General features: G+C 38.7%; 1 protein-coding gene and 1 long non-coding RNA gene across 2 annotated transcripts in view; both read left to right on the forward strand.

The window, feature by feature from the left end:
• LOC126480856 (splicing factor 3B subunit 6) overlaps nucleotides 1–15,916 on the forward strand; it is a 33,296-nt gene extending 17,380 nt beyond the window's left edge. The window contains exons 2-4 of the mRNA XM_050104229.1: nucleotides 8,224–8,342; nucleotides 10,952–11,081; nucleotides 15,382–15,916. Of these exons, the coding sequence (XP_049960186.1) occupies nucleotides 8,224–8,342; nucleotides 10,952–11,081; nucleotides 15,382–15,480 (348 nt within the window). The 3' untranslated portion in view covers nucleotides 15,481–15,916. The remainder of the gene's footprint in view (nucleotides 1–8,223; nucleotides 8,343–10,951; nucleotides 11,082–15,381) is intronic.
• A 3,598-nt stretch (nucleotides 15,917–19,514) lies between these two features.
• Nucleotides 19,515–25,546, forward strand: LOC126458054 (uncharacterized). Its single transcript, XR_007585567.1, has 2 exons — nucleotides 19,515–19,933; nucleotides 25,312–25,546. It is a non-coding gene; the product is annotated as an uncharacterized LOC126458054 (long non-coding RNA).
• The last annotated feature ends 1,526 nt before the right edge of the window (nucleotides 25,547–27,072 follow it).

Consider the following 27,072-nt stretch of genomic DNA (forward strand, 5'->3'; position numbering starts at 1 on the left):
TCTTCATTGAGATATGACGCTACTGAACTTTTATCTAGTTCACTGAATATTTATATTTCTGCTAGTTTCAGTTGTCCTTTGTTCTTTGGTAATCATTGCTGCCACAGTCACGTTATGGTCGTTGACACCAATTTTGATGTGGACATCCTCAAAGAGATCAGGTCTATTTGTTGCCATTACATCCAATAACTGTCTGTTCTAGGTAGTTTTCAGAGAAGGTATTTAGTAATGTTTCACAGGATATCTTATGACTCCCACAACTAGCAAAACTGTAACTTTTTCAATTGGTTGTTTGATGATTAAAGTCTCCACTGATGATTACAGTATGACTGGGGAACTTATGCACATGTGAACTAAGGTTTTGTCTAACATTTTGGGTTACATCCAGAGATGAGCCTGGTGGGCGATAGGAGGATCCAGTTACCATTTTATGCCCACCCCTGATATGAGACTTGCGCAAACAGTCTCACATGCAGCTTCAATTTATGTCACAGTGGAATTGAATTTATTGCCTATTGCAATAAATATACCACTTCCATTTCCCATTTGCCCATCCTTCGATATACACTTAAATTTTCCCCAAAAATCTCATTGCTATCAATTTCAGTACTCTACTAGCTTCCTGCGTGTAATATTATGTGCACTTCATTGTGAATGCTTTGGCAGTTTACCATTACAATTTTAATGCTCTCATGCTTGGGAGGCATTTCTTTCGATCTTACACTGATACTTCTGGGCTTCCTACAGCTATGTTATCTGAATTGGATGGAGAATCACCTAACTGTAAAATTCCTTGTATGCACCCCACACACATTGTAGCAATCTCGGATGTGTAGTGCACACCTGGCCCATTTAGAGGGACCTATGGCGCAAGTCCAGGAAGTCGCAGCCTAGCTTATCACAGAACGTCAAAGTCTGTCCTCCCACTCGACTTAGAACCAAGAGGCCAGGATTAGTTCTGGGGACAATGCTTCAAATTGTGAGCTTTGTTGAAGCTCCATGCGCAAGGTGGGTCATCTCAACCTTCTCTGCCAATTGCTGGGATAACCCAAATGTGACCACAGGGTCTAGATGACAGGCATCATTTGTTCCGGCCTCTGCCACAATTTGCAGTTGTTTGCACCGTATTGTCTCGGTGGCTGCTGGAATTGCCTCTTCATGTTGAATGAGCCCCCCAGGCACATACACTGAGTGTACCTGGTGTCTTTTCCTGTTCCTTGCTGGCATTTCCCTAGGTACAGAAAGCTGGCTTAAGCCAGAGATAAATTCTGCCGAAATTTTTACAAAGGTACAGACGGTGTTTAGAAAGGATAGATTGCATGCAACCGGTGGTGGAGTGTTCGTCGCTGTTAGTAGTAGTTTATCCTGCAGTGAAGTAGAAGTGGATAGTTCCTGTGAATTATTATGGGTGGAGGTTACACTAAACAACCGAACTAGGTTAATAATTGGCTCCTTTTACCGACCTCCCGACTCAGCAGCATTAGTGGCGGAACAACTGAGAGAAAATTTGGAATACATTTCACATAAATTTTCCCAGCATGTTATAGTCTTAGGTGGAGATTTCAATTTACCAGATATAGACTGGGACACTCAGATGTTTAGGACGGGTGGTAGGGACAGAGCATCGAGTGACATTATACTGAGTGCACTATCCGAAAATTACCTCGAGCAATTAAACAGAGAACCGACTCGTGGAGATAACATCTTGGACCTACTGATAACAAACAGACCCGAACTTTTCGACTCTGTATGTACAGAACAGGGAATCAGTGATCATAAGGCCGTTGCAGCATCCCTGAATATGGAAGTTAATAGGAATATAAAAAAAGGGAGGAAGGTTTATCTGTTTAGCAAGAGTAATAGAAGGCAGATTTCAGACTACCTAACAGATCAAAACGAAAATTTCTGTTCCGACACTGACAATGTTGAGTGTTTATAGAAAAAGTTCAAGGCAATCGTAAAATGCGTTTTAGACAGGTACGTGCCGAGTAAAACTGTGAGGGACGGGAAAAACCCACCGTGGTACAACAACAATGTTAGGAAACTACTGCGAAAGCAAAGAGAGCTCCACTCCAAGTTTAAACGCAGCCAAAACCTCTCAGACAAACAGAAGCTAAACGATGTCAAAGTTAGCGTAAGGAGGGCTATGCGTGAAGCGTTCATTGAATTCGAAAGTAAAATTCTATGTACTGACTTGACAGAAAATCCTAGGAAGTTCTGGTCTTACGTTAAATCAGTAAGTGGCTCGAAACAGCATATCCAGACACTACGGGATGATGATGGCATTGAAACAGAGGATGACACGCGTAAAGCTGAAATACTAAACACCTTTTTCCAAAGCTGTTTCACAGAGGAAGACCGCACTGCAGTTCCTTCTCTAAATCCTCGCACAAACGAAAAAATGGCTGACATCGAAATAAGTGTCCAAGGAATAGAAAAGCAACTGGAATCACTCAATAGAGGAAAGTCCACTGGACCTGACAGGATACCAATTCGATTCTACACAGAGTACGCGAAAGAACTTGCCCCCCTTCTAACAGCCGTGTACCGCAAGTCTCTAGAGGAACGGAGAGTTCCAAATGATTGGAAAAGAGCACAGATAGTCCCAGTCTTCAAGAAGGGTCGTCGAGCAGATGCGCAAAACTATAGACCTATATCTCTTACGTCGATCTCTTGTAGAATTTTAGAACATGTTTTTTGCTCGCGTAATATTGTCATTTCTGGAAACCCAGAATCTACTATGTAGGAATCAACATGGATTCCGGAAACAGCGATCGTGTGAGACCCAACTCGCCTTATTTGTTCATGAGACCCAGAAAATATTAGATACAGGCTCCCAGGTAGATGCTATTTTTCTTGACTTCCGGAAGGCGTTCGATACAGTTCCGCACTGTCGCCTGATAAACAAAGTAAGAGCCTACGGAATATCAGACCAGCTGTGTGGCTGGATTGAAGAGTTTTTAGCAAACAGAACACAGCATGTTGTTATCAATGGAGAGACGTCTACAGACGTTAAAGTAACCTCTGGCGTGCCACAGGGGAGTGTTATGGGACCATTGCTTTTCACAATATATATAAATGACTTAGTAGATAGTGTCGGAAGTTCCATGCGGCTTTTCGCGGATGATGCTGTTGTATACAGAGAAGTTGCAGCAATAGAAAATTGTAGCGAAATGCAGGAAGATCTGCAGCGGATAGGCACTTGGTGCAGGGAGTGGCAACTGACCCTTAACATAGACAAATGTAATGTATTGCGAATACATAGAAAGAAGGATCCTTTATTGTATGATTATATGATAGCGGAACAAACACTGGTAGCAGTTACTTCTGTAAAATATCTGGGAGTATGCGTGCGGAACGATTTGAAGTGGAATGATCATATAAAATTAATTGTTGGTAAGGCGGGTACCAGGTTGAGATTCATTGGGAGAGTGCTTAGAAAATGTAGTCCATCAACAAAGGAGGTGGCTTACAAAACACTCGTTCGACCTATACTTGAGTATTGCTCATCAGTGTGGGATCCGTACCAGATCGGTCTGACGGAGGAGATAGAGAAGATCCAAAGAAGAGCTGCGCGTTTCGTCACAGGGTTATTTGGTAACCGTGATGACATTACGGAGATGTTTAATAAACTCAAGTGGCAGACTCTGCAAGAGAGGCGCTCTGCATCGCGGTGTAGCTTGCTCGCCAGGTTTCGAGAGGGTGCGTTTCTGGATGAGGTATCGAATATATTGCTTCCCCCTACTTATACCTCCCGAGGAGATCACGAATGTAAAATTAGAGAGATTAGAGCGCGCACGGAGGCTTTCAGACAGTCGTTCTTCCCGCGAACCATACGCGACTGGAACAGGAAAGGGAGGTAATGACAGTGGCACGTAAAGTGCCCTCCGCCACACACCGTTGGGTGGCTTGCGGAGTATCAATGTAGATGTAGATGTAGATGGATAGAGTCATTTGCTGTCTATTTGAACTGCCAACAATTAATACACTCTCTACCCTTTTGTGTCTGTGTCCTCTTGATACTGGACAAAACAGGTTTCCCCGAACAGGTGAAGCAAATCCCACTGGCTCAATTCCACTTTCACTGAAAGACAGCACCTCAAACTTGTTGTTAGGGGTATCGATACAACACCCTGAGTCCTCCCATGTTCCCTTCCACCCTATGCAGAGGAGACAGGATCCCCAGCAGAGTATAGTACTTGACGTACCTTTGGTACCCTTACCACAGGTACATGACTCAAGCTCTTCCAAGATGACAACTCGTAGCACCTGCCAGTCAAGAACGGCATTCACAGTGGGCTGCATTTTATCTGGTGCAATGTATTATATGACAGTGAACATATAACTTTAAATTAAGCCTGCAGATTATCTTTTAATTTGTTGAGCTAAAAGAGTTGCTAATACCCTATAAGAATTGAAGCAAATACACAAAATGAGATTTCTACCAAAGCAATAGAAAAACCTGAGGTAGAAATTACTAGTTTCCTAAAACTTTTTGAGGTTGATTATAGTTGTTAGCAGACTAAAAAACAAAGTTCATTTATGATAAATGTAGATAATATATAGGGCTACTCCTCTTTAAGGAAAAACTAGATGTAACACAATATGTTAGAATATCTGCTACTGTAACTAAATCACAAATGCAGATTTACTACAAATTAGATTATGCACAGGACAATGGTAGCTTCTGAAAATTCTCAAAAATGCACATTTATTTGCATTGATATACAGTGAAATTCAGGGTTGATCTCTTCTTAGGCTGTAACTGTGAAGGAAAATCGCTGATTTGATATGAAATAAGCTCTGTATCTAAAACATTCGTACCATTAACTTACAAAATTACAATTTTGTAAGCTCCATAAAATTCTCAAAAATTAGAGAATGATTATTTTGAATGAGTATAGGCCTACTATTCTCTAAAATTTTAAAAGAACACAAATTAGTTTACGCCTGCAATTGACAATAACAGTAAGAGTTCGTTGGGTACATGCGAAAGTTCAAAATTTCACAGTGTATCACAGTACAGACAATACAGTCAGTGCAAGGTTATGCAAAAGTGACGCAAACAGTAAAATATGCGAATCTAGAATTTCAAATTGTCACACTAATCTTGTACACACAGTCTCACAAAAAAAATTCCAAAGTCAGTTTTTATAAATAAGTAAATATACAAATCGCAAGGCTTTTTCTCTTAGCTGTGTCTGTGCCAGTGTCTACATTGGCATGTTGAAGAACACTGCAGCATGAGTTTAAACAGTCAAAAATCACTAAAATGTCCAGCACCAACAAAGCAAGTCTCCTGCGTGTGCGGCTAACAATGCAACTGTTTCTTGGTTAAGTAAAAGAAAGAGCTGGTCACAAGGATGTATAAATAGAAAGTTTAATTCTCTTTTTTCGGCTCTTGATAGCACAGAAGCCATCCACCATTTGTTGACATAGGCACGAGCAGCTAGTCCTGTAATCTGTTCAAAAGCTGCAGCATCTACACCCGCTTTAATTTTATAAACGTCAACATGCGTAAAATCAGAAACAATTTTTGCTTTATCTTTGGCTTTACTCATAAGAATAAATGCATGATACTTTTCTGTCCTTGTGACTGCTGTGGCTTTAGATAATCTTTTAGCCAAGCTCCTTCTTCTGTGCTGCATACTCATCACTTGTCACAGAGAAAAAGTGACTGATGGCATGTATGCTTATCACACTCAATCGGAAGGCAGGTAATATTTGATCATGTTGTACTTCCTTAGGTGACAAAGTGGCACAAATGTGCCGGTGTCATGAAATAAAATGCCTAATTTCCCAACAGAATGTTGAACTGCGCATGTTGGAGTATGACAAGTACACTGTTCCAATTTGTTAGTTGTGCTTGGTACTTGTCGTATTCTAACGTGTGCCTTTTAATGTTTTATGGGTGATTAAGCGTATTAAATTGAGACCCCTGCACTTTTCTTGTCCCCCGGTCACATGTGCTTAATGTGTTATACATGCACACTGCAACCTGGTTCTCTTTCCCACGTTGCCAATTTTATCTCTGCAGTTCACCCCTACTGAAATGGTCTGCAGCTCGTGGTTTCGCGGCCGCATTCTCGCTTCCCGAGCACGGGTCCCGGGTTCGATTCCTGGTGGGGTCAGGGATTTTCACCTGCCTCGAGATGACTGGGTGTTTGTGTTGTCCTCATCATTTCATCATTATTCATGAAAGTGGCGAGACTGGACTGAGCAAACGTTGGGATTTTGTATGGGCACTGATAACCCCACAGTTGAGTGCCCCACAAACCAAACATCATTATCACCTACTGAAATGAATTCCTCTCAATAGAAGTGATTATTTTGTTTTTGTGCCTATCTGCGATCCGGCATCTCTGATATATATTTTCTGTGTTTGTTACAGTAGATGTATGCATTTGTTTTACAATGTGTGTACTGTACAGTTGTGTATTTTTTCAACATGTCAGGGCTGAAATGTAAACACACTTTCTCATTAAATGAAAAGTTAGCACTGCAACAAAGACTGGAGGAAGGGGATAGCAGTGCAACAAAGATTGGAGGAAGGGGAAGCACTCCGAAAAACTACCAGGGAACTTAGTGTAGACGTTTCAACATTGAAAGTTGGAGAAAAAATTGAAAAAATGTTGAATCATGTACAGTGACAATAGATGATGGAAATGCTGTTAAAGAGTCACAAAACATTGAAAAACTGTAAACTTGCACTGCTTGACAACACATTGTGGATGTGGTTCCACCAAGAAAGAAGGAAAGGAACCCCGATCTGGGCTCCGTATCAAAGAAAAGGCAATAGCTTTGCACAAAAAAATAGAAGCCGGAAGTGAGTTTGCAACTAGTGAAGATTCCTCACTGGAAAACCCATCATGGTGTTCAGTTCATTTGAATTTCTGATGAAAAACTATCTGCTGATGCTGAGGTGGCTAATGAGTTTTCTTTGAAGTTTCAAGACACTGTCAAAGAACATGACCTGTTACCTTACCAAGTCCATAAAGTAGATGAGACAGGCCTGAATTATAAATGCTGCCAAAGAAAATGCTCACCTAATGCTTGGACTGTCCCGCACTAACTGACTAGCAAATCACAGTGCAGTCAAGGAACACATAAGCACACTCTAAGCAAACATAACAATATTATATGTAGCAACTACGTGAGTTGAATGTCACAAACAAGTATCAGTGGAAACTTTCCATAATATATCATCTCGTAAACGATTTGAACTAGAATCCTGCAACAAACACCACTGACATTCTACTTTACCCTACTTGTAGTTTGTTAATGTCAGTAGACATTGTTCCATTTAAAAAAGTGTGTGTTTGCACACAAAAAATATATTTTCTAATTGTTATTACAATCTGTTTATTGGCTAACAAGGGAGCCCTTAACTTGCGGTCCATGCTGTGAAAACCGAACATCAGTAGCGCTTTCAATTTCCTCAATATCTGCGGTGTAAGCTTTAGGTGATTTGCCATGTTGTATTGTGTAACATGAAGGCTACACAGATTTGTTCAAAACAAATTTAGAGGAATGTTGTTGCATGGGCTGACAGTGTCCAGTTGATTTCCGCTGCACAGCTTAACTTTTTCAGAGATTCCTAATGAATGTGATAATCACCCTTCATATAGTATGGATTTAGCACCATGTGAGTGCCATCTTTTATAGGAAGCAGAATGACACGGCACAGTGATTGAGACTTCGAAATCACATGTAGGTGGAATAGTGTTAAAATCTTCATGCACCCTTTTAGATTCAGGGTGCCTTTTGTTTCCTAAATTAAATAATATGTCAAATTAATTGAATTTTCCATCAGTGCTTGGTAAAAAAATGATTATAATATTGAGAAAGAAAGAGTTCCTAATGCCCCACAAATTTTGTAAATCATTGGAAAGTGTTTTCTTTTTAATATTACAGAATTTACTTTGAAGACAAGGATTTTTTGAATCAAAGTATTTAAATCGTATATGACTGATTCATCGATGCTTCTTGGTTAATGAGTGAATGACAGTGCAGTCATTAGTAAACAGATGCCTAGCATTATGGTTAAATATTACTCAGTTAAAAGTCTGATTAGGTAAATAGCAAACAAACAGCCACATACTGTATAATCAAAATTTGTAAGTAACTTACCTGTAACACAGTTTACATTATAATGGCTGTTGTGAAAAAGAGGTATTGATAATACAAATAACTAATTCTCTGTCATTAATGTTTTTCCAACAGGTTCGCCTTCCACCAGAAGTAAATAGAATCCTATACATAAGAAATTTGCCTTACAAAATTACAGCTGAAGAGATGTATGATATATTTGGCAAGTATGGAGCAATAAGGCAAATACGTGTGTAAGTAATCTATACATTAGAGAAAGTAGATGCAAGCAAAAATAATAGTAACAGTAGCAGTGAAGTAATGTGGCCACTTGAATGGGAAATAGTGTTATCTGTTGTTTCTTCTGTATTTTCACAAAAAATTTAATTAAAATAGGGTATGGGAAATATTTTTGTGTATCACATGCTAAAAATGATGGTATTATATAAATAAGCACTAAATAAAGGTTAGTTTTTGGGGACCAGAGGTGCTTATCTTAGGCAAAGTGGGTGAAGGGATTAGATGAAATGAGACTAATCATGTTGGGAAATGTCTCAGATTTGTGGGTTACTAGAGAGCACAGAAAAGGCAAATGTGCAGTAAAATATGAGAGAGAGGGAGAGAGAGATTTGAAAACATGAAGTTCAAAGTGTAAGCTGAAGCAGCTGTTTTTTTAAAAGTAGCCTAGAAAAACAGAATAGAAGGTTGAATTATATGGAACTGAGCAGTTATAGAGAACAGCAAAACATGAAACAGTTATGGAGAAGAAACTGGCAGTGACAGGAACTTGTGAGTTGCAGAATAGAGAGCTGTAAAAGGAAAGGGAGACAGCAACAGGATGCATAAACTTAAGTTGAATTGCCAAGAACTATGCACATGTTGTAGAGTGAGTTAATGTGTGAAGTTTTGGTGCACTAGTATTGGTAAGAGAAACAAAATTGCAAACCTTGTGAGACAGACGCAGAAGTCACAGAGGATGCTCTGGACACATATTTTGTTTGTTACTGATGGAAAAAAGTAATATGATATGATTTGGCTGGGAGGCCCATGAGGTAATTTCAGCTGCTTGGTGCATGTCTTTCAAGGACTGAAGAGCAGTATGTTATATATTCTACTTACTTATGTGTTCGTATTTTATGCTGCCTTTTGATAGGAACTTCTGTTGTTTTTCCATTAACTTATATAGCTACATTTTTTTAATATATTTATGAGTGTTGTCCAGAAAGTAATGCAATATATATATATATATATATATATATATATATATATATATATATATATATATATATATATATATATATATATATATATATAATGGTATCAATATAATAGAGGGAAACATTCCACGTGGGAAAATTTATATATAAAAACAAAGATGAGGTGACTTACCGAACGAAAGCGCTGGCAGGTCGATAGACACACAAACAAACACAAACATACACACAGAATTCAAGCTTTCGCAACAAACTGTTGCCTCATCAGGAAAGAGGGAAGGAGAGGGAAAGACGAAAGGAAGTGGGTTTTAAGGGAGAGAGTAAGGAGCCATTCCAATCCCGGGAGCGGAAAGACTTACCTTAGGGGGAAAAAAGGACAGGTATACACTCGCGCGCACACACACACATATCCATCCACACATACAGACACCTTTCGTCTTTCCCTCTCCTTCCCTCTTTCCTGATGAGGCAACAGTTTGTTGCGAAAGCTTGAATTCTGTGTGTATGTTTGTGTTTGTTTGTGTGTCTATCGACCTGCCAGCGCTTTCGTTCGGTAACTCACCTCATCTTTGTTTTTATATATATATATATAGAGCTGAAAACAATGCTACGAATGCAAAACTTCACATATGTAATATCTGAAGTCTCCTGAGCGAGTGCGCATGCCAAGTTTCTGTCACTTCCAACAGATATTTTAGCTGCAGGAAAGTTTCAAAATGGCGTCTGTAGGTGATGTACATTACAAGCAATGTGCCGCCATTGAATTTCTCACTACAGAGAAAGAAACTGTGGGGAATATTCACAAATGCTTGTGCAAAGTTTATAGAGCATCTGCTGAGTCAACAGAAGTAGTTAATTGCTGGGCACGGAGGGTGAGGTCATCAGAAGGCGGTTTGGTGGAAGTCCACAATTTGCAGCGATCGTGGAGACCATCCATGGCTGTCTCAGCTGACATGTTGCAGTGAGCTGCTGATGCCAGTCACTAGAACAGACACATTGTGACACGGCAGTTGGTGCTGCATCTGTCAATCACCAAAGGAAGTGAAGATGCACAAGTCTGTAGACTGCTGAACACATCTCAAAACAGAGTTGAACAGTGTTACCCCATCCACCCTACAGCCCTGACCTATCCCCATTGGACTTCCATTTGTTTAGGCCCTTAAAGGATGCCATTCGTGAAAGACACTTTGAGGACACTGAGGAGGTGATTCACACAGTGAAGCACTGGCTCCGCCACCAGGACAAGGATTGCTACAGACAGGCCATACATGCCCTTGTTTTGTGCTGGAGAAAGGCCATAGAACAGGATGGAGATATGTGGAAAAACAGGATGTGTAGATAAAACACCGTTCTCTTGTGTGTGTAATTCTCATTATGTTCAATAAAGTATTGTTGAAGAAAAAAAATTAGGTGCATTACTTTCTGGGCAACCATCTTAAAGTATCAGTAAAGTATTGTGTCATAAATTACAGTTGAATTCATGCCATCTGTTGATGCTAATGGTGGTGATGATGATGTTGATTATGGATTTTATCTGACTGCCTCAGCTGACTCTTAAGAGATTCATTCTGTAAAAGCGCTGTGATTTAATTTTTGCCAACCATAAGAGAATATGTAATATGTTTGTAATTTTTCTCACTTTGCTACAGGGGAAACACACCTGAAACGAGAGGAACAGCATTTGTGGTTTATGAAGATATTTTTGATGCAAAAAATGCATGTGACCACTTATCAGGATTCAATGTCTGTAACAGATACCTTGTTGTATTGTATTATCAGGTAAAGTTTTATTTAGCTACTATAACCAAACAGTTAACTTTTCATTTTGTGGAAAAGCTGTTATTTTCAAATTGCCTCTCTCTTATGTCATGATTTAAAATTAGTTTTTCCCAGACAAAGAATGAAAATGGTTCAATTTTAAGTTCAGTGTAGGGCAAAAATAGTATAGATGTAACAATAGAAGAATGTCCAAAGCTCTCCTAACCTGAATTGAACCAAAACTAGATCCTCAGCTTGGAAAATACCAGGGTAGCTTTAGAAAAGGTGATCGTATATGGTACAAAGTCTTAACCTGTGAAATTCAGTGTAATATAGTTGAAACACAGTGAACTAAGGAAAAGTCACATTCTTTGACCAGAAAGTGGATAAGACATGACTGCCTGTCAATCTAAAATTTGTGGAACAGTTGAGCAAAGAATTTAAAATAGACATAAGGGAACTATGAAGTGTTTGCCTATCACCATTACAATCCAATTGAGCTCTTGAATAAAATGTGAGTAATGGATGAGTGCAGGAGAACTAAGTCACCAACTAGAACTTAGGCTCAAATGTGTGAAAGTGGATTGTCTGATATTTGAGGATTATGGCTCTGATTATTGAAGACATTGTTGAAGCAAAAAAAGAAGCAATTTAAAAATTTTCAAAAACTAACCAGGAAAATTGAACTAAGAGTTTGACATGAAACAAACTTTTATAACAGATTTCAAACCAGCTCTGGTTGTGACATAAAAATGGACAGTAAGAAAATATTGAAATCCTCAGAAAATACATTTCAGGTGGCAAAAAATATTTGTAACAAGGCTACAGTAATGATGAACTTGGCACGTGCTACACATCAGCACATGTAACTATCCAATACAAGAGATCAGATCAGTAGAATATAAAATTAATTTAAAAATATTGGGACAAAGATAAAGAGTGCGACAAGTAACTCAAAACTCAGTAAATAAATCTGAAGGCAGATCCATAAAATCTTAGTTATAGTGTGTACATAAAGAATACAGTTCATGAAATCCATTGAAGGAGTGGACACAAGCAAGCTAACGCACCAGATTCATTAATTCTTGAGATATACCATTACAAGAACCAACTGGTACAACAAACAGAGAAAGACCTTAAGGAATTAAATTTGCCAAATCTACAAGACTGGGATACAGTTAGCAGTGTTACAAAGAAAGGGTTTGGTGGGGAAAAAGGATGACTAAAAAACATAATCCACAGTTGTAGCCATGGAAACATATTCAGCTGATGTGCATGAAAAAATCTGAGATAAATAGAAGACCAACAGGGCTGAGTTTTCAAGAGGATAAGCAACCAATTTGCAAAATGAGGAGGAGAAGAATAGTAAAAATTCAGGGCAGATAATTTTTTATACTTGGTAACTTTGTTAAGGTTCAGTGGTTGTGTGCCTGACTATGGATTTGATACCGAGTTAGTCCTAGGGTTTTTATCTGCCTCTTTATCATTTCTTTCACCTTTGACAATGTTTGTTAACATAAAAAAATGCTGAGTTGCAATGTGTTTCGGAGTCCATGCTAAACTGCATAGCCCCATATGATTAGCTGGGTAACTCAATTCAAAGATTGGAGAAATGCAACACTATACCAAATTCAATAGACCATTCCTAGTAAAGCACTATGGTGATCAAACTAACTTTCAGTTTGATGACTGCTTTACCTTTCTCTTTGTTGCGATTGTTAGTAACCACATTGAATATCAGCATTTCATTGGAAATTGTTTGCAGCCTTCACAGCTTCTATAAAATGTGTGAAATTGTGCTGAATTTAGGTTTTAACTTCTTGCATACAATTCGAATTTGCCAAACACTTCTCCATACCAAAAAGTTTTTGAATGTTGGATCATGGGAACTACAGTCATAAGCTGCAGGAAATTCGTATAGAGTGATTTTGAAATACTGTTTCTTGACATGTCATAAATTTCTTTTAGTTTTTGTAATGATAAAATATTGTATTTAATTTTTTGAGAAAGGGCTGATTATTTCATGCCATTTATTCTGCTTTGTTTGTCTTAAATGTAACACAATACAAATTATAACATTTATCTTCTAAACGCCCATTAGTAACATGCTGATATTTTCATTTTACTTGCTTCATATACCTTATTTCCACATTAGGTCACACTTGGTTCATTCTTTACCTCCTCCTCTGTATTACGATTTTCTTGTCACTAGACTTTTATGAATTTGAAGGATGCCTATTGGTGTCATGACATGTTTTCACTGTAGGCCATAGGTACTGATATTAGTGATACAGTGAGATTTTTCTGATGAGAGACCAGTATTTTAATAATTCCATCTTTGGGCTGATGACTTGTTTAATGTTGCAATGAAGATCTCTACAACATCTATAATTACACTACAATGGAAATACCATTTTACATTTTTCGTGATTGTATGCCATAAATTCATACCCCCTGAGAAGAACCCACAAGATCAGTGCAAAAAATTCCCCAATCTTACATTTCTTCCTAATAAGGTTTACCTTGATTTTATGTTCTTACTTGACATCTTGCTTGACTTCATCCCGTTTTCTTTCTATTGACATTTGACGTGAGTGAATGAGTTACAAGTGGAACAAAAGACAGATGGTTCACACTGTGCTGAAAATGTTATAGGCCATTGTGGAGAGGTGATACGTGAGAGAGAGAATCCTGACATACCCACAATCGGCTTGGCCAACACAACTTGTAATGTTTAGCTTCACTGCACAATTATGACACAACTACTACTAGTTTTCAGCAGCAATGGAAAAACAGGATGTGAAGTGTTACGGACCGAGCCAATAAGTGATGAAGGGGCCCAGCCGCCGCCTTTCCTTTTGCCACTTAGAACTCAGTCTCGTCTTTTTGCACGTATTTCTGATGTACTGTATTCAGGAACAGTATTGATCGTCAACCTTTTAAATTCAAATATTGAATTGTGAAGAGTATGCTTGGTCAGAATCAAGAAAACATTGGCCATTTATGGCTAGTGATCTCTTATTGGCTGGCAACCGTTAAATCACCCAAGAGCCACCACACCACACTAACCCACATGAAATGAGTTTATGAGCTGGATGTGTGGAGAGGGGGCGTGGTCCTTCAATGATGGGAGTGCAAGTAAGAGTGAAAGCATTTTGTGAAGTGCTGGAAATATACTTTTCGTGGAGATCATGTGCTATGGCAGAGATGTCACATGGAAATAGAACAAGGGTTTTGCAAAAGCACAATTTAAATACTTTCATGTTCAAATCTGACATGATACAGTTGCAACAGCTACATACACTACTCCATACATACTTTACACACACACACACACACACACACACACACACACAAGATCATTAACATTGGTGGAAGGCATGAAGACAAACTGAACGCAGGCAATACACCAGAGGCCACTGTGTTCGCATAACCAGTGTATGTTGCACTGTCATTGGCTACAGAACAGAAATGCACACACCCACATGTTAGATTCTGACACTTTCCACCATACTGAATAGTTTTCATTTTAGTTCACCATGTTGATCAATTTTTGCTTTCTTCCTCCATGCACAAAGGAAAAATCTCTCAAAAATGCATGTTTCGACATATAATTTTTTGATCACAGCATATCGGAAAGTAGCTCTCTTATCTTGTACCTTGATAAAAATTTCAATTTTTGCTGAGTTTTTACTTGCTGTTATACATTTCTGATTTTGTTAAGAACAGATGAAATTCATTAAGACAAATTATTGTATAAACATTGTATTGTACATTTAATTTCCTTCACTTATACAGATATTATACGCTGTATTGGAGAGAATTACAATTTTTAATCATATATGCCACTTGCCACTTACATATGTTTCTGCTTATATTTTGGGTGTTTTCACGTTTTCCTCAATTCTGAATTTTCCTCAGTTTTGCGTTTTTTTTTTTTTTTTTAAAGTCTCGACAGCATGAAAACATAAAATAGGGGTTCCACTGTATTTATTTTCTCTCACAAATTGAACAATTATCGTTATACCCCATTGTTTATACTTCTGTGTTCGTACTAAACCATTCAAGTCTTGTTTAATGTGATTGTTTTTTCACTTGAAAACATAGCCGTGCTTTGCAGTGACAGATAGAAACAAAAACTATTTCCAGTCATACGAATCATTGGTCGCAACAGTCAGTATTTTGTCTGTTGCTGTGTTTCCTACTGTAAGATTATACTTGTTAAAGTAGAATATAATTTTGAAACACTTGGTTATAAGATCTGGTATCATAGTGATGGATATAAAAAATACCGGTTATAATGTTATTTTGTAAATTTCAGTCCAACAAAGCATTCAAGCGCCTGGATATTGATAAGAAGAAAGAAGAGTTGGATAAGATGAAAATGAAGTATGGAATTAATACAGAAGAGAAGAAGTAATCCTACTTCAGAAGTCAGTGAAACATGCACTGAAACATTTGTGGAAAAGACTCTGTAGACCCATTGTGGGGATACATAACTGAAGAGCTATGTAGATAATTATATATACTTATATTTGTACATATCAGGGAGAGGGAGAGGGGGGGGGGGAGAGAGAGAGAGAGAGAGAGAGAGAGAGAGAGAGAGAGAGAGAGAGATAAATTACTACCTTAATGATGATAAATATGACATAATATTAATGACTGCTAACCAAGTTGAATTCATTTTCAGTAGTCATTTGATGGCAGAATAAGAACACTTTTGTGTATGAGTAAATTACTTTGATATACACTTTTGGAATACAATGAGACAATTATTAAATGTACTTCTTTAAGTGTAAAATCTGTAACTTTCATGTAATCTTGCTGCTATTTGTAAAATATAATATTTAAAATCATGTTCCTGAGTTTGAAGTATTTATTCCTACCTTAAGTGGTACTTAGTATGATTTTTCAATGTAATTTGGCAGATTTGAAGCTACATGACTTCACTTCATAAATTATTCCTTGTTCCATTGGTGGTTTGTGATTTATTTCAGTACATAATCCTTTTGTCACAGCTGCACTGTAGTTTGTTACTGACACTTTCGTTGATAATGGTCCATTACAGTGAACTGCTATGCCGGCACTATGGAACATTATGGGAATGTATTATTGATGTGAGAGCTGAATACTTGGACAAATAATGAAATAGGACCAGACAGGATAGTTCACGAAGTAAGGTGGTGCAAGACAGTGTAGTTATGATATTTCCCACCATTTATTCAGTGGATTTACTGCTTTTGTATTATTAGTGTTAACATAGTTACCAAAGCTTTAAATATAGATTTGTGAAATGGGAGCCTGTGTATGCTCATGCACAATGAGAGCCCGCATATAGGAAGAGTTTATAGCTTGGATTTAATAAGCTGTGTATAGTCCCTGAGTTATGTTAAATGGTGAGCATTTTAAGGATCAGTGACCAGTTCTGATTGGATAGAGGTTTGTAAAATACATTGTACTGCGTGGAAATTTTAATACTTTGAAAAAAACTTCACTTATTTACAACAATCACACACACACAACAGTCAGTATCTCAATCATCACATTCATTTTGGGCCACATTCCACACAGTATACATGGCACCCCACAGCACTAAGCATTTATCCTTTCATTAAAATGGCCAAGCAATTGTTTACAAGCTGGCTGTCATGAAAGTCAGTTTCAAGAATGGACTCATTCAAATCAGTGTCTGAGTAATATGATTCATCGTGATTCATATTTGTGTGACAAAGTTGCAAGGGACTAATTCTTAAGGCCTAGCACATGGCAAGATGTTATTACAGGATTTTTTTGATGTGCTGACAGAGGAACTGTGGATTTTAACTCTTCAGTATATACAAAAGCAGTTGCATTATTTTTGAAAGGATATGGTTGCTTCATTGGAGACTAAGCAGATTTAACTGTTCTGTTGCTTCAAAAGGAAGCAAAAGCGACTTGTTGAAGGATTGCATTGTATAGCTTGCAAGAAGGGGAAGGCTTATGAAAATGCAAGCACTTAACAGAAGGAATGAGAAGAAAAGACTGATTGTTGGGGCTGCACTGGATGAGATTTGGAAACCTTGAGAGCTTTAAGGTTGAAGACAGGGTAATATGCAAGACAGAGATTATTGTTGAAACTTTGTGCATAACTTAATAAAAGTGAAAAGCTAAGTGCAGTGTATGTGAAGAGGTGGGGGGGGGGGGGGGGGGGGGGCACAATAAGAAATAGGTCAGAAAGTGAAAGATGTAGAAAACTAAAATGGAGTGAAGAAAGTAGTAGTTGCTGTGAAGAATGCTGAGATTGAAGAAAATTGAGTCCAGGTGGGGGGCAAGAACCAAGGACATGTTGTAGCGCTAGTTCCCCCCTTTGGAGTTCAGAGTAACTGGTATAAGGGGGGAGAGACCAGATGGCACGTGTGGTGAAACAGGCACAGAGGTCACAACTTTTGTGTTGTAGAGCATGCTCTGTGACAGGATACTGTGTGTTGCTGGTATATGAGGTCTGTTCAAAAAATTATGTAACATTCGTAACTTCATGCCGATGATGTGTTGTAGCGAAATGCGGTTGGCATCCCTGCACACACTTGTGTTTAATATATAACTGCCAGAATTTTCATTGTTGTATATCTGTTAGTTTATTGTTCAGTGCTGACTGAGTAGAACGTTTTGTAGCACATTTTGAGATGGCAGAGTTAGAGGAGCAACACACCTGCGTTAAATGTTGCATGAGACACGCCAAATGATGCCAGAAGCATGTGGTGATGAATACTTTAGCCATACTTGTTGTTATGAATAGTTAAAATGGTTTCAAAATGGCCAGACAGAAGTTAAAGATGACCTTTCTTCAGGACATCCTTTGACATCTAGCGATGACACTCATGTCAGGAACGTCAAGGAAATTGTGCTTGCCAATCAAAGACTGACTGCTGAGAGATTGCTGAAGAATGTAACATTTCAGATGGATCATGTCCTGAAATTCTGACACAACATTGTAGAATGCATCATGTTGCTGCCAAGTTCATCCCACAGCTCATGAGTCCAGACCAGAAAGACCTTCACCTCACAGCCTGTGAAGAGCTTTTGGATCGCGCAGATGAGAACGAGATGTTCCTTAAGAGACTCGTAATTTGGTGATGAGACATGGGTTTACAGTTATGCTGTTGAGACCAAGGTTCCATCTCCACAATGGGCCAGGAAAATTTCTCCAAGACCAAAAAAGCTCGCCAGGTCAGGTCAATAAGAAATGGTTTATTTCAGAAACCAAGTGCCAAAATCAGAAAAAATGAGTTAATGGTGCCATATTTGTCTTTGAGGGTAATTGCACATTTCAGTGCAGAAAGCAGTCAAATATCTCCAACTGTTGTTGTCTGGCTTGACATTTAATTTCGTGTCTACATCAGAAACCAGTCAAACGACTCCGTTCAGCACACTGTAGGGACACTTTGTTGTGAGTTGGTACTCGTGTTCTGAATCAACAGTAGTCAGATATTTAAATGTTTTCATTGTCGTCACTGATTAGTTAGCTTGAGCTTTTCAAATAAGTCAGTTCTGTTTCCCAGTGTTCATAGGTTTGTGATAACAGTAAGCCTATATCAAAGTGAGATTTCTACAAGTTCAGAAGACGAACCTCAACACAAAAGGAAATGGGGAGTAGTAAACGATGACTCTTACAAATATAATTGTATTCTGAATGCAAGGGTGAAAGGAGAAGGTTAGGTTTCTTACTCTGCCAAGAAAGTACCTACGAAAAAGAATCCCAACAGTGTCATTTGTAAGTGAAATGCAAATTGTTATTTAAACATTAACCAGGATGTTATTAATGAAACATGGAGATATTTTCTTTCTCTTCAAAATAAAAACTGTCAAGATATCTATATTCAGACTTTGATTGAGGTTAATGAAGTTAAGGGTAGACAGGGAAAACGATGTCCAGACAAAAGGTTGGGTAAAGAAAGTGGTAGGCATACTGAAGGCACTGAAGGCAGTTTTAAAAGAACTCACTCTTACAGATATACCGTATTTACTCGAATCTAAGCCGCACTTTTTTCCGGTTTTTGTAATCCAAAAAACCGCCTGCGGCTTAGAATCGAGTGCAAAGCAAGCGGGAGTTCTGAAAAATGTTGGTGGGTGCCGCCACAACTAACTTCTGCCGTCGAATATATGTAGCGCCACACAGGCATGCTTTGTAGGCGCAAAGATACATACTGGCACCAAAATCTCTGCGTCAGTAAATAAATTAAAAAAAAAGTGGAAGACGAGCCTTTTTCCTCCGCCCAGAGTTTCGACCACTGCATTTTGGTACATTATTCAACGAAGTAAATACAAATTCTGTATTGTTGATCTTCGAATGTAGCAGCATTTCAATGTACTACGAAAATCCGACTGGCAAGACTGTTTGGGATGTTTGTCAATTGGCCAACTCTACGTTCTGAATTTTTTCCTACCTGTGAGAAGAGATGGTTGCTAATAGGAGCTTTTATGAATCGTGAATCACATGTAGTATTCTCTTCGCCATAAGATTAATACGAATATAAACATTTTGCCATGTATTGTTTCGTGTTTGCTACTATCTCATTTAAATCCTGTCTGCCTAATAAACTACGAAACTAGAGTGAGACAACAGCAAACGGGGAAGAATATACGTATCATGTCATGTTTATATTCGTATTATTCTTATGCCTGATAGTGATACAGTCAGAAATGAAGCACGGCAACTGACTAGATTTTTAAATCCAAGATGTCTCTTTCCTGTGCAGAATGTAATGAACTAAAGAGGCGCCTGCAAAGATTTTGGAACGGAGAAAAATTTTCGCTAAAATTTCGTTCAGAACATCATCTATCATACGCAGTCTGTTATTTGGTTCTTGTTGATCATTATCAAAGAAAGCAGTAGTGTAAGTAACAACAAATGTTTCGCTAATGAGACGACTCCTCTCTATTTTTTATTTGCAAGCGGCGGTAGCGCGCACAAAAGCAAGCCACGCCGCGAGCGGCGACAGGCCGTAAACACGCACTATCAGAATGCGACAAACAATGCATGACACAGTGCAGTAATGCATTTTCAGCTTGGTGAAGTGACGTAAACACCTATAATAAAGAGAACAGCACTTATCAGATCAAAGAAAAATAAGCAATCAATTCAAACCAGACGAAGCACGTGAAAAAGGAAGGATATCCGTATAAATACGGACGGAGCGCGTGACGCGTAGCAATGGCTACCTGGTAAACCGTAACTGCTAAGCTTACGACTCGAACCAAACTACTGCAGCTGTATCGTCATTCATTCGACCTAAATTGTGTCTCATATTACAACTAGACGAACTTTGTTTCGATTTGGAGGTGCGGCCTAAAACTTTTCTCTCCCCTTGAATTTAGTCTCAAATTTCAGGTGCGGCTTAGATTCGGGAAAAATTTTTTCCCTTGATTTCGAGTCTCATTTTTCAGGTGCGGCTTAGATTCGAGTGCGGCTTAGATTCGAGTAAATACTGTAATGTACAGATTGGCGGTGTACTAAAACATGTTTGCAAGAAGGTGTTTACGGAAATCCATGGTATATCACATAACAGCTTAGAGAGAATTTGCCAATTATAACTTCAAATTACTACCCCTAAAGACATGAGGGACCAGAGCAGGAGTGGCAATGCTCTTCCTGGCAACATTTGTGTACGTATCTACAACCATTAAAAATTTGAAGTTAGAGACCCATTATGGTGGGCAACACAAAAAGTATTTGGATGCTCATTTAAATGTCACAAAACTTAATGAGATGTTCATTAATGGCAACCCTGACTTAAAGGATAGTGTCAAGTACCATTTTTCCCATTCTTATTTTCATGAAAACTTTGGGTACTCATTTGGTCGACCACAGGTTGATGTGTGCAGTCAATGTGAAAGCCTAAATGCAAAATTGAAGGATAAATCATTGAATGACAATACTAAACATATGGCAACTGCAGGGCTCATTGTACACAAGAGGGGGCCAACAAGTTTTATATTAGTGTGAAAGAAGCATCTCAAAATGATGATGAAGAAACCACCACTCTGTGTTTTGATTATATGCAAAACTTGCCGCTCCTGAATATTCCTGTTCAGGAAATTTTTTACTTGCGTCAGTTATGGGTTAGGATTTTTAGTATCCATGATTTGAAAAGCTTCTCTTCTTCTTCTTTGGCTCTACAGCTCATGATGAACCTTTGCCTCTTCTGCATTTTCCTTCCTTTTCTCTTGGTCCTTTGCCAATACTCACCAGTTTCTATACACCATCTTCCTAAGATCTTTGATTACTCCATCTTCCCATCTGCCTCTTGATTGACCACGTCCTCTGTGCCCTCCTGGCTTTCCTTGTAATATTCTTTTTGGTACTTCTGTATCATTCATGCAAGCCACATGTCCCGCCCACCTCAGTCTGGATGATTTCACTATCCTTCTGATGAGTTGGTCTTTGTATATGACATACAACTCATGGTTGTATCTCCTCCTCCATCTTCCTCTTTCACAGATTGGGCCGATAATTCATCTAAGTACCTTTCTTTCAAATGCATCCGGTGTTTCAATATCTTTAGTTGTTAATGTCCAGGCTTCAAAGGCATGTGCAAGCACTGGTCATACAAGTGATTTATAGATAGCTAATTTAGTGGTATAAGTCAGGAGCCTTGAGGATAGAAGTTTTGTTAGGGCAAAATAGCCTCTGTTGGCTAGTATTAATCTCTGCTTAATTTCATGGAAGGTATCATTTAGATGCGTAATTGTCGAGCCCAGGTACTTGAAATGTTCAACTCTCTCAATTGTATAATTGCCCATTGTTATTGCATTTGGCATAATTTCTCTATGTGCTTTTCCAGCTGCCATATATTTTGTTTTTTGTTCATTAATAATTAACCCCATCTTCCTACTAGCCTGTTCAAGAGCTGTAAATGTCTCTTCCCTTGCTTTTTGGGTTCTTACTATTATATCTGTGTCATCCGTGTAGGCCAGTATGTGCACTGCTTTATAGAATATCATTCACCTATTCAGAAGGTTTGCATTTCTCATCACCTTATCCAGGGTGGCATTAAAGAGAAGACATGCCAATGCATCCCCTTGTCGCACTCTGTTTTTAATACTCAATGTATTGGACATCATTCCTCCTGTTCTTACACTACCTTGTGTTTCGCTCATTGTCATTCTCACTAGCCTTACCAACTTTCTCGAGATTCCCAGTTCATCTAGAGCTTGATATAACTGCTCTCTATTTATGCTATCATAAGCTGCTTTGAAATCTATAAAGAGGTGATGCGTGCCAACTCCGTATTCGTTTGTTTTTTCCAGGATTTGTCTTAAGGTGATTATCTGATCTATAGTTGACTTCCTGGGAAGGAATCCGCATTGGTACGGCCCCGTATTCCTCTGTATGATTGGGAGTATTCTGTCAAATAGTACATTAGAGAATATTTTGTATCCCTCTGTAATTGCCACACACCCTCTTATCTCCTTTCTTATATATGGGACACATGATACCCTCTTTCCATTGTTGGGGCATTTTCTCCTCTTCCCATATTGTGGTGACCATTTTCAGAAGGCTTCGTTCCAGCTCTCTGCCTACTTGCTTAAACAGTTCAGCTGGAAACGATCTGTCACTGCCGCCTTGTTGTTTTTCAAGTTTTTTTATGGCAGTTTTCACTTCTTCTATATTTGGTGGAGTAGTGTTGTTGTCTGGGTCCTCTTCCCTATTCGTTTCTGTTGGATTCCGTGGTATAGTTATTCTAGGGTTGAGGATACTATCAAACTACCTGCGCCATCTTTCGCATATTCCCTTCTCTTCACTTATGATATTCCCTGTCTCATCTTTTTTTAAGCCTGTTTTACAACCAAAAGGCTTCTGTGCCGCGTTCACCTCTCTATAGAATTTTCTTATTTCATTTTTGCTTCTCATGAGCTCCATTTCTTTGACACATGCTTTCATCCATTCCCTCTTTTTTCTTTGGTGAGTCCTCTTTTCAGTCCTCCGTTTTCCTTTGTATTCTTCTACTATCCTCCTCGTACAGTGTGATTGCAGTGTCCTTCTATATGCTTTGTTCTTTTTTTCAGTTACTATTTTGCATTCAGTATCAAAACATAATGGTCTTACCTGTCTTGTCCCAATTCCAAGTATCTCTCTTGCCGATGTCTCCACCGTCTTTTTTATCGCTTCCCACTGATCTTCCATATTCTTATATTCTCCAGCATTTTCCAGAATCCGAGTTATCTTCGCTTGATACTGTTCTCTAACTTCCACTGATTCTAAAGTTGTTATATTTCTGTGACCTGGGTCGGACTCCTTTCACTGTGTTGGATATCCTTGCCCCCACCCGTGCCCATACCAGAAAATGATCTGTATCTATGGTTGGGCCCCCGAGACTCTCACGTCCAATAGCTCTGATTTGTGTCTCAAATCTATCAACACATGGTCGATCTGGTTTACTGTCTTTCCATCGGGTGAGTTCCATGTTCCCTTATGTATTTCTGTATGTGGGAACAGTTTCGATCCTATTACCATATTTCTAGATGTTGCGAACAGTATAAGCTTTGTTCCGTTCTCATTACTTGTTGCATGTTTGCTTGGGGGCCACTTATCAGTCTATAAATCTGTTCTTTCCCCACCTGACCGTTTAGGTCTCCGGCTATTATTTTAATATTGTGGCCTGGGCACTCATCATATACTCTTTCCAAAGATTCATAGAATACTTCTTTCTCTTCTTCTTCGGATTCTTCTGTTGGTTCGTGGACATTAATTATGGAATAGTTAAAGAATTTCCCCCTTTATCCTGAGTGTTGATAATCTTGTACTAATGGGTGTAAACCCTATTACCAAAGGCTTTAATTGATGGTGTACAACAAATCCTGTCCCCAGCTCATGATTTCTTTCGCTGCAGCTATAGAATATATTTGCCTCTTTCTTTTTTAAAACTCCACTCCCTGTCCATCTAATTTCTTGTAGTGCTATTATACTTTGCTTCAGATTCATTATTTGGTCCAGCATTACTTTCAGTGCTCCTGGTCAATATAGGGATCTCACATTCCAAGAACTAATATATGGATCTGATCTACGCTTTATATTTTTCTTCATCCTTATTTTCCCTCCTTCATTTACTTGTGTTCCATCCTTTTTGTCCTTTTCCATACCAGGTCCATCTTCCTTCATCCGTCCGACTTTACTTTGTAGAAGTTTCGCAACAATTGTTTTTTACAGAGTGGGCTGTCAACCCTGCATCCAACCCCTACCAGGGGACGGGTGACTTTTAATCAGGATTTTCTTCCCTTAGCATTTGGAAAACCCAACTCCCAACTGCAAGGCAGCAATTGTTGTTTTGCTAGTTTTGGTCCACCCTGGGTATTTTATTTCCCCAGTGTCCACCATATCTGGTGAACGTTCCTCAATCCACCACCTGGGGAGGTGCCCTATGGGAGACTAGCAACTCTACATGGGTGATTCGAAAAGCAACAAGTCCAAATCTACCTTTATCATTAGGGTGTAGGTAACAAGTCTTCAGATGAGGTGTGCAGTTTTTTATTGAATTACATACAGACTGAAATATCCAGTAGAGTAAAGAGACTCACTCTTTTTAGTGATGGTCCATCAGGAGAGAACGAGAACCACACAGTTGTTAGGTTTATGATGAATCTCTGTGACAAAGGGTGATTTGACAGTATCACCCACAACTTCCGTGTTCGTGATCACTCATATTCACCGTGTGACAGAGACTTTGGGGCTATAATGCATATCGTGAAAAAAGGGGATCGAATTTATACACCAGAGCAATACATGGAGCTTATACAGAAAGCCAGTAAAACAAATAGTTTTACTGTACACAAAATTTCCTTCCAAGATGTCGGAAGTTTCAAAACATGGTGGCATCATGAATACAAAAAGCTTACAGACTCAGACGAAACTTCTGGTAGACCAAAAGGAGAATTTCAAGATATCCACACACAAACAATTTTGTCACAATAGCAATATACCTGGAAAAGTGGCAGTAAAGTCACATATTGATGGAATCATTCAGTCAACTTTCACACTGCTGAAAACAGAGCTTGTTACTGACTTACCCAGTTTGGCCTGCCCTTCAGGAAAAGTTAGTTTATAAATAATATAATATATTAGGCAACTTACACAAAAATTTCTGTTAGGTGTAATTATTTTCTTTCTTTCAAACGTTTACCTAAAATATTGTAGTGCAGTCTGAAATAATATATTTTCTGTCCATTCTCCATTTGTGTTTAGGTGTGAGCCCTAATTCTTTCATTATTGTTGTAGGTTCCTATCAATATCCAGAAGCTGCAAGACCTACATGCCCTAAGACCTTACCTGGTGGGGTATGAAACATTTTATGACAGCATTTTACAATGGCTTTTACAGAGGCAGAATGTGCTGTGGAATTTGTTTATGAGGATTGAGTAGCTCCTACCATGATGATTGAAGTAGTTGATTATTTCATCTGTGTATTAGTAATGTAGTCTCAAGTTCATTAAAAATTCTGTCCTTTTCCAAATATAGGAGTTTTATTTGTAAATCCTAAAAACATGGAGAATTATACCATAAAACTATGTTTGCTCTACTCGTTTACTGCAGAAACCAGTTGAGTAAAATTTTTTTTGTTCCATTGACAGCAGTGTTAAATAATCCAGAATATTTTTTCTTTGATACAATGATCTGCAATATGTACTACTTTCAGAAAAAAATACCGAAGTCACTACGAACCATGTAGTATGATAGTAGACAGTTTTTGTGTTTCCCAAAATGGACAAACTTGGTGCTTGACTGGTTTCTGAAATAAATGGTCCAATTGTCAAAGCCATGCTGATAGTTTTCTTTGACTTTGAAAGATTAGTTCATAATGGATTTGTGCCACAGGGACAAACTATTAATTGATGGTACTATCAGGATGTTTGTGATGCCTGCGAGAAAATGTGAGAAGAAAATGGTCTGAAATGTGGCGAGAGGATTCCTTGCTCTTGCTTCACAATAGTGCACCTGCACATTCATTCCCGTTGGCTCATGACAGTTGCACAAAAATCGAAATTACTGTGCTGCCTCATTGTCCATACTCTCCAGACCTGGCCCTTACTGGCTTTTTTGTATTTCCAAAATTGAAAACCTCTATTGAAATGATGAAGATTAGCAGTGATAGATTAGAAAAAAGAATATTCGCAGACGGCACTTCGCGCAATTCAATATACTAAGACTACTACCGGAAGTGGAAATGGTGCTGGCAGTAGTGTGTTAATTGTGGTGGGAACTATTTTGAAGGAGACCATGCACAATAAGTAAGCATAGAAAGTTTTTGCGGACAAAGTTCTGCAATTTTTTGAACAGACCTTGTACATCCTCTGCCTGCCTATGCCCAATAATTCGGTAGTCATGCCAATGTAAAAGGCTGAACAGTGTTTACATAACAGCTGGTATAGGACATGTCATTTCACAGGTGGCTCTCCTGGTCTAGGTGGTGGCAGGAGGGTGCATATGGAAAGTCTTGCAGCATGGATGGTCACAGGGGTAGAAGCCATAGAGTAGGGAGATGGGTGCAGAAGGAGCATAAAGTCTGACAAGGATAATTCAGAGTTTGGGAGGGTGACGAAAAGCTGTTCTAGCTGTGCTGGGCAAAATCTCAGACAGAATGGGTATCATTTCATGGCAATATTTTAGAAAGTCATGGCCTTGTTGAAGTAGCTGATTAATACATTCAAGACCAAGATAATAGTGAGTGAAAGTATTGTGCTCTGAAGTAATTTTTTTGGAGGTATAGCACTACCAAGATTGGATGTGATGGCCTGGAAAGTGTGCTTTTGAGCTATACTGGGAGGGGAGGGGGGTAATGACATCCAGTGAAGGCTGAGGTGAGAATGGTGGTGTGTTGCTGGAAAGAGTGTGCATCTGAACAAATATGTTTGCCTAGAAGCCAAGACTGTATGGGAGGGAACATTTGACATGGAAAAGATGCCAACTGTCAGAATGTAGGTATCGTTTTTTGTTAGTAGGTTTAACATGGACAGAAGTGTGTATCTGGCCTTCGATGAC

Source organism: Schistocerca serialis, chromosome 1 (assembly GCF_023864345.2).
Source record: "Schistocerca serialis cubense isolate TAMUIC-IGC-003099 chromosome 1, iqSchSeri2.2, whole genome shotgun sequence".
Lineage (NCBI taxonomy): Eukaryota > Metazoa > Arthropoda > Insecta > Orthoptera > Acrididae > Schistocerca > Schistocerca serialis.